Genomic DNA, 9465 nt, shown 5'->3' on the forward strand with positions numbered 1-9465 from the left:
CGGTGAAAGTTGAAAAGCCACGCCACGTGGCACGATCCTGAACGTCAATCATAAGCGGTCATTATTGAATAGTCATTATTACAGCACGTCTTTTGAAAAAAGACAACTGTAACAATTCAAATCATTGGGGGGAAAATACCAAAAACGTTTCAACTTCCAAGTCCGGACTACATAAATCAATTTAATCCGGAATGGGGCAAGAAAAGGTCAACTCCTGCTACAGACAACCACCTTAGTCCTGATTCGCCGAACTCAGCGCAATCCGGACTGGAGGGCAAGAAAAGCTCAACTCTTGCTAAGGACAACCAACTTAGTCCTGATTCGCCGAACTCAGCGCAATCCGGACTGGGGGCAAGAAAAGCTCAACTCTTGACAAGGACAACCACCTTAGTCTTGATTAGCCGAACTCGGCGCAATCCGGACTGGAGGGCAAGAAAAGCTCAACTCCTGACAAGGACAACCACCTTAGTCCTGATTAGCCGAACTCAGCGCAATCCGGACTGGGGGGCAGGAAAAGCTCAACTCCTGACAAGGACAACCACCTTAGTCCTGATTTGCCGAACTCATCGCAATCCAGACTGGAGGGCAAGAAAAGCTCAACTCCTGACAAGGACAACCACCTTAGTCCTGATTCGCCGAACTCAGCGCAATCCGGACTAGGGGCAAGAAAAGATCAACTCCTGACAAGGACAACCACCTTAGTCCTGATTCACCGAACTCAGCACAATCCGGACTGGAGGGCAAGAAAATCTCAACTCCTGAAAAGGACAACCACCTTAGTCCTGATTCGCCGAACTCATCGCAATCCGGACTGGGGGCAAGAAAAGCTCAACTCCTGCTAAGGACAACCACCTTAGTCCTGATTCGCCGAACTCAGCGCAATCCGTATTGGGGGGCAAGAAAAGCTCAACTCCTGACAAGGACAACCACCTTAGTCCTGATTAGCCGAACTCAGAGCAATCCGGACTGGGGGCAAGAAAAGCTCAACTCCTGATAAGGACAACCACCTTAGTCCTGATTCACCGAACTCATCGCAATTTAGACTGGAGGGCAAGAAAAGCTCAACTCCTGACAAGGACAACCACCTTAGTCCTGATTCGCCGAACTCAGCGCAATCCGGACTGGGGGCAAGAAAAGCTCAACTCCTGCTAAATACAACCACCTTAGTCCTGATTCGCCGAACTCAGCGAAATCCGGACTGGTGGGCAAGAAAAGCTCAACTCCTGACAAGGACAACCATCTTAGTCCTGATTCGCCGAACTCAGCGCAATCCGGACTGGGGGCAAGAAAAGCTCAAATCCTTCTAACAAAACAATCAAAAACTTATGTTCTACAAACAAACCCAAATTCACTCCCCCATCCAGAAAATCTGCATAAGGGAGTGGAGGGCACATGATAGTACATATAGCTCCTGGAAGGACTACTCCTAGGCCTTCATCTCAATACAGCTCCTAGAATGACTACTCCTAAGCTCCTAACTCCATATGACTCCTGGGAGGACTACTCTTAGGCCCCTAACTCCACGCAGCTCCTGGAAGGAGTAGTCCCGCACACTACCGCTCCTAACCAGCTCAGTCCCGCAAGCCTAACCTTGGTAAATCCCAGCACGTGAGACATTGGCCCAGGCACATGATGGGGACAACTGTCACATTTCAATCATGGGAATAATCAGGGCACGTGTCAGAGGATCCTCAGAACATTCCTCAGCCAGTCCCGTACTGACACGTGTAAAGTATCCACTCCCGCCAGGTGTCCTCCGCTCCCAGAACCAATGGCTACGATTCAAAGGTACCAACCCCAAAACCCTATCCTTGGGCTATAAATAGCCCAAGAAGGTGAGGTTTTGGGGTTAATCATTCTCACATACTGACATATACACACAGCCATCTCTCATTCCTTACTATCTTCATCTTCCCCAAAAGCGAGTTCTTACTCTCACACCGGAGGCGCCGCTGGACCAAACCCCCCTTCCGGTGTTGTTTTGTAGGAGCCCCACAGTAGCTACACCACCACAGCAGCGAAGGATCCAGGTACAGCGACGAAGGAGCATCCCCGCCACCAGAAGTTATCACCTTCCAGGATAAAACGAGAAGACGGTGTCGTTGTACAGACGGCACCTCCGGCGAGCTAGAATAGAGCAAGAAACTATCACCGACGAGAGAGAGAAGAATAGGGTTTGTGTTTAGAGACGGCTGTGTTTTCTGAGTATATTTAACCCTAAACCCTATAGTGAAAATATATAGGCTTAGAGAAACGTGTGCACTACTTCTCTTATTTAATTAAACGCGTTAATTAAATTTAATTTGAGAGTCAATCATTATCCGTAATTGAATCGAATTATAATTGTCAAATCAATTTATATTCGTATTTATAAAATAAATACTGAATAATGAATATTCATTTAAGAGCCCAAGCCTAGTGGAAAATTAGCAAAACTAGTCCGTGATTATTCGGGCCAATTTTCTGCTACATTCGTGTCCGCACGTCGCACACGCGGGCAAGCCCAAAGGCTTCGCAAGCCTCGGATTACCCCTCGAAATCCCACAATTTGCACCCCCCGCACGCGCACGTAGGAGATGGAGCAACACCTTACTAACACTTTTAAACACTACTAGAGTGTTGTGCTATATAAAGCAATGGAAACCCCTTTTCCATTTCAATGTGGGATACAAGTTTTCACATCTACAATTCCACCTTCAAGGGACCAACTTTGAATGATCGTATCTCATTCATCCCTTAACCATTTTGAGTGTTTCAAAGTGCCTCGGAAAGCCCTCACGGAGGAGAACATACTCCAAGCGACACCCACTCAAGAACGGCTCAAAATGACTTGACAATGTGGGGCTCAATACCCACATTTTCCAACATATCTTTCTAATGTTAGAAAGCTATTTTGAAAAAAATCAATGGTAGAATTGCTTCTCCAAATGGGATTTCCAGCAGGATGATGAATTATCTTTTTTTGAAACAAATTGAGCTGCCTGAAAGACTCAAACCCACAGATGCAGAGATGTCAACAATAATTATAAAAGATTCTGATCGATTGTTGAGCTAGATCCGGAACCATTCCCGACTGTGACATATTGAAAAAGTTCAGAATTGTTCTGTAATTTTACAGAACCCCTAAAGCTAAAGCAGATATATATATTCTCAATTTGTCGGCTTCCAATTTCCTAAGGTATTGAGCATTTATTCTTTGATGGGCTTATGTAAAGCAACTTCAAGGACCGTAACATAAGCTTATGTAACTTTACAATTACAATAAAAAGGAAGTGTGCTATGGCAACTATCTTTTCATTAAATTTCGTAAACTGGTTTCAAATCAAGCTTTTACCAACTCCAAGTGTATCCGACTATTTCAAACATATCCATCAAGGTATATCGTATCTTAGCATTGTACATTTGCCAGAGATATATGAATCAAAAAACCTAATAAAGAACTTGAACCATCTTGAAATTTCATTTAAGGATCTCTACTGACTTTAAAATCTTTCCTCCATTACAACAAAACTGACTATTTACGACGGTTAACTTACGACGGAAAAAAGTGCGCGCCTTTCTTACGACGGAATTTAGATTCCGTCGTAAATTTTTACGACGATAGAACAAATCCGTCGTAAGTATATTATTTTATTATTAAACTTACGGTCAAATATGCAATCAGTCAACTATGAGATATACTTTACGACGGAATTTATATTTTGTCTTAAGTTGAAATATTTCATTATTATTCTATTATTAAATTTATTTACAAAAAAGGATAATAAAAATTGAATTATAATAACAACGTCGTTTAATTATAAATTATGACAAAAATCCTGTCGTCGTAAGTAGTATTTACGACGGAAATGTTTCCGTCGTAAGTTTCCCACCTTCCACATTAAATGCCACTGGCTAGCTGTTCAATAATAATATTTTTTTATTAAAACTTACGATGGAAATTTATTTCCGTCGTAAATATGTGCAAAATATCACTGTCTCTTTTCAAAGTTCACCCTTTTCACTTATTTTTTCTCACAAAAATATATCTTTATATCATTCAAATTACAGGATGACATAACAACAACGAATTTTACAATATTCAATGTAAGTATTAAATTTTAGTCGAATTTTATATTGTTTATATGCATTTAAATGTGTGATTTAAATTTTTATGTTTACATGTAATATATATATGGGTGCTTATATGTTATTCACTTAGCATTTTATTTTCATTTATAGATGTCTTATGATACTAGTTGGATCACTAAACGAATTATTCCCGGTGGTTATGGTTTTACAGAAGAATTTAATAAAGGGGTTAAAGATTTCTTAGCATTTGCAATAAAAAATAGCAAGGAACCGAATGATCCGGAACTTTTGATTAGATGTCCATGTAATACATGTAACAATCAACTCTTTCAACTCATTTCCGATGTCGAGTTTCACTTATATGCGGTCGGTTTTCTTGAGACTTACACCACATGGCATTATCATGAAAAAGAAGGTGGCTCACGAAATGAAGAAATAAATGATCGCGAAGATGTATTTGATGAATATGAGATGTTGAGGGATGCCTTTAGATGGGAAGATTTTGGATATGTCAATAGTGTCCACGAGGAGTCGAACGAGCAAGCATCTAAATTCTTATACAATGTGAGTAATGTCGGAGAACTAATATATCCGGGCAACATCAAGTATACACAATTGAAGTCTGTCACTAGATTACTATATTGGAAGAATCATAATAAATGTAGTGATAAGGCCTTTGATGAGTTACTCCTCTTACTTGGAGATGTGTTTCCGGAAGGGCATAAACTTCCTTTTAATTATTATGGTGTCAAGAAGATGGTCAAGAAGCTGAACTTGGGATACGAAAAAATACAAGCATGTGAGAATGATTGTATGTTGTTCTATGGTGATGATAAATATTTGGAAAACTGTAAGTATTGTGAGTTAAGCCGATACAAAGATTCAACTAATGGCGGGAGTGATACCATTCCGAGGAAGATCTTAAGATATTTTAAGATCACTCCTCGTCTACAGCGTTTGTACATGTCTACCCATACAACCCAACATATGAAGTATCACAAGAACAGAATTGTGACTGAAGGGGTTCTTAGTCACCCTGCAAATGGAAAAGAATGGAAAGAATTTGACAAGAACTATCCGGATTTTGCAGCGGATATTCTTAATCCGGGTGCTGCTTGATGTTTAGTCGCGACTCTAAACACATGATTGAAATTAATAAATAGATACAAGCTCAGTTTAATCACTGAATTCATGTTCAGGTACGCTAATATTAACATCAACAATTCAGTAAAATAGAGTATAAGTATTTTTATTATACTTAGATTGAACCCTACCAAATTTGGGTGTCACAAGGTCTATACTCTAAGTAATAGTCAGGGTTAGCGGGTGAGGGCCCTTGTTCGAGGGACAAACCTCGACTCCAACAGATCTGCCTATCTGGTGAAAACAAGGGCAAGTGTTTTTCATTTGATTCAGCATGGATGGCAATGAAGTTGTGATTCCTTTGATTATTTTTTTAATTTTAAGTTTCTAATTCAGAATTAAATTTAGCAGCACCACTCGCATCATGTAGGAATTTATTATTTATATGATCATGTTTAGTCTTAACAATTTACTGTAATTTATTACTTGGCATGGCAGTTTGTCTCTTATTAGATACGACGGTTAACTTATTAAAATGTGTATTGTAGGGGAAGGCCCCAGCTAACGAAGATGATTCGGATGATGGTGAGAGCAATGACGAGAGTACCGAGTCTGATGAAGATCGTGACATGAGCGGTTCTTTTTATGATCATGTCCCTCGTGGTGGTCCAGTCATTAGGGGTTAATTTTAGCTTTATATATTTGAATGTTTGTAAGATAACCAAGTTGTGCTTGTAAACTGAATTTGGTTTGTAAACTGAATTTTAGTTTGCTTTCTACTTTTGATTGTGAATTAGTACGGATTTACGATATAACTAATATAAATTATGTATTGTAACTTGATTGCGAGGTTTAGAGTTTGTTTTAAGTTTGTGATTGCACAAGATTTTGGCAGGTTTAGAATTTAAATTGGAAGCCGAAAATGGCTGGATAGTGAAAAATTAGTATTTGGTTATTCTGGAAAAACAAACATACGAAGGTTGTTCTTCAAATATTCCGTCGTAATTTTTCTGGAAAAACAAACTTACGACGGTTGTTCTTCATATATTCCGTCGTAATGTATCCATTTTCATATTTAATTTTTTTTTGAATTTTCATTTCCCGGCTTGAAGACCCCACCTTCTAAAATACGACATTTTTTTGTCGTAACTTTCTAACTTACGACGAATTCTTCCGTCGTAAAATTATGTTTTATCTCATTAAAAGTGGGTCCTGTAAAGTAATATCCGATATTTTTTCCATCGTAATATATAACTTACGACGTTATTATTCGTCTTATTATAGTATCTTACGACGATAAATTCCGTCGTAAGTAGATTTATTATTTTATTGAGTATGTGGGCCCCGCCTTCCTAACTTGCGACGTAATTTTAACTTGTGACGAAAAATGAACTTACTACTCGACCAAAAACGATGATTTTTTTCCGTTGTAAATGGCTCAATTACGACGATTTCAGTTCAAAAAACCATCGTAAATGGCCAGATTTGTTGTAGTACTCGATCTGTTCTTCTTTGAACGCCTGCCCCTTTTCTTCTTTAAACATTTTCCTCTTTGCTTCTTGTTCTCCTTGTTATTTAGTGATACAAGGCTATCAACAAAAGTCGTCTTAATTTGAAAATATTTTGTTCGACTAAGCTTAATATAATACCTGTACCACGTTTCTCTAACCTCGGAAACCAACATATGAGACTCATTAGATCCCAACAAAAGAAAGCTATCCTCCAGCATTTTCAATGACAAGTCATGTATGAACAAACTGTCATATTTTTCAGATGAAAAATCCAACTTGATTCGGTTCATTCCGGTTTTAAATCGAAGGGATCGAATAATTTTTCAGATAAAATTATATTAAAAATTAAACCAAATTTTTTAAAATATTATTAAAATAATGTAATATAGAGAGTTCTAAGAGCGCATAAAAATAATTAAAATTATGATTGTAATTTTTAAAATACATGTAAAATGTATATAATATAAAATTTATAACTAGTATTTATAATTTGGTATATTCATCATGACCGATTTTTTTCAAAAAAAACGGACAGAATTAATTTTCATTTCAATCTATTCGGTCCAAAAAGAACCGGATTTCTGAAAAAGCAATACTAAACCGAACTGAATTACCATGGTTCAGTTTAATTTTTCGGTTTCGATTGAGTTTTGCTCGGCCAATAATAACAAATACACATAAAATATTATTAAAACATGGCATTACAAATAAACTGAACAAACAATAAAAAGAGCTAAGATGCTGAGTCAGTACTTAATAGTTACATTTAACAAACATAATACAGTTACTAATTTAAAAAAAATCATACAAATTTAAAGATTAATATAAACTATATACTTATAAATATGGGAAAAATATCAAGTCGGTCACTCATTTTGTCCAAAATATATCAAGTATGTAATTATTTTCCGGTTTGATTCAATTTGATCAATAATTTAAAAATTTGTATCAAATAAATCATTTCCCAATAACTAAATCGATACAAAATTTTAACTTTTAAATAATTAAAACGATACAAATTTTCAAATTGGTAATCAAATTGAGTCAAACTGGAAGGTAGTGACCTATTTGATATATTTGGATGAAATGAGTGATCAATTTAATATTCCCCTATAAATAATTGACGTTTAAACGAAACTGGGCCAGTTTATTATTTTTTCAATTTTTTCAATTTCGGTTTTCGATCAATTTTATTTAAAATTTTTCAATTTTCCCAATTCCGATTTTAATTCGGTTTTTGCTCCCCCGTACCCTGTAGCCGGCATTAGGCTCGGGAGTTCGGGGAGGTCTCATACGAAGGTCAATGAATTTATTTCCCCTGGTTTATCCTTTTCTTTGCCGGCCAATTCTTTGTTTTTCTTAATAAATTCTGCTTGGGCAGAGTTGCTAGTAGGATTCACCAATGGTTGAAATGGCCCTCTATTCAACTTAATTTTGATCGTGTGATTAAACCAACAAAAAGTGATGAACAAATTTTCTCACTTCATCTTTCTTTTTATATATTTGTGTTGCCCGTTGCCAGATAAGTGAAAAGAGTGGATTTGAGCCTGATCAGCTCAGTCATACAGCATGAAAGGACGAGAACAATTAACATCCCCGCTATGTTTGGCGAAACTTCTATATCTTGCAGAGAGGCTAAAGTAGCCACAGAGATGATGATTTACGGTTTCTATCTTGTTAAAAACCAAAGTCGGTTTCTTCACTTTCGAAACTCTCAAGGCAGACCTGGTCCTGCAGTGATGGAAGGTAGACTTTTTCTTTTATTTCTTCAATCTGTTCACTACTCAATTTATTGGTATTAAAGAGATGGTGCATTTGAAAAAATACATTTGACAGTTGCCGGCATAATGTTGCATATTTTTTGCTTGCTTAATGAACTGAAATTTAGCGGATTAATGTAGCAAAAGGTCTTACATCAACATATGGTGTAAAAGCCAATTTGGGAACTCATATCACTTTAAGTGATGAGAAATATTAGGTATTGTACTTATTTATAGGAATGGATTGATATCCAAACTAACGTTATCTGTACTCCAGCCTTGTATGTAGGCGATACTGTTGTATTACTCAGTATATAAGTACATCACAGGCATATGAATAAAACAAGCTTTTCAATATAATCAATTGAGCTTTACTATTATTATGGTATCAGAGCCATTCACGGTAAAACAACCAATTTTTTTCATATCTATAAACATTCATCAGTTAAAACAATGACTCAATTTCCATCCACATCTGTTGTTACTGCTGCCGAAGGCAATACTTTATCCCCTGTTACTCAACTAGTTCAATTTAATCCATCTTCACAGTTACCAACCAAATTAACGGGAAGTACCAACTTTTTTACATGGAAGGCACAAATTGAAATGCTTCTTCATGGACATGATTTATTTGGATATTTGGATGGCTCATGTGTATCCCCTACACCAACTATTGTTGAAAATCAGAAAGAGGTCCGGAATCCTGAATGTAGTCTCTGGTTTTGCCAAGACAAGATGATTCACAATGCTATATTAGCATCGGTAGACCCAACTCTTGCCTCTATGGTTGCTCCTGCTCTAAATTCCTGTCAAGCATGGAACTCCTTACATTTAGCTTTTGCAAACAAGTCACAAACCCGTGTATTTAGTTTGCGCGATCAACTAGGAAAAATTACTCGTGACACAAAATCTATCACTAAATATCTTCGAGATATACGAATGATTACCGATGAACTGGCCATTGCGGGCTCTCCTGTATCAACTGAAGAATTGATCGTCAAAATTTTAGCTAGCCTAGGAACCGAATATAATGTTATTGC

At 37.3% G+C, this 9465-nt stretch overlaps 1 protein-coding gene across 1 annotated transcript; it reads left to right on the forward strand.

Moving 5' to 3' along the window:
* Positions 1–4221: 4221 nt before the first annotated feature.
* LOC141714740 (uncharacterized) lies at positions 4222–5190 on the forward strand. The gene has a single exon (XM_074518241.1). It carries the CDS (start codon positions 4222–4224, stop codon positions 5188–5190), a length of 969 nt encoding a protein of 322 aa, XP_074374342.1.
* The last annotated feature ends 4275 nt before the right edge of the window (positions 5191–9465 follow it).

Source organism: Apium graveolens, chromosome 3 (assembly GCF_009905375.1).
Source record: "Apium graveolens cultivar Ventura chromosome 3, ASM990537v1, whole genome shotgun sequence".
In the NCBI taxonomy this organism is placed as follows: Eukaryota; Viridiplantae; Streptophyta; class Magnoliopsida; order Apiales; family Apiaceae; genus Apium; species Apium graveolens.

Coding starts and splice junctions, on each gene's coding strand:
- LOC141714740 (XM_074518241.1), top strand. CDS start 4,222: ATGTCTTATGATACTAGTTGGATCACTAAACGAATTATTCCCGGTGGT.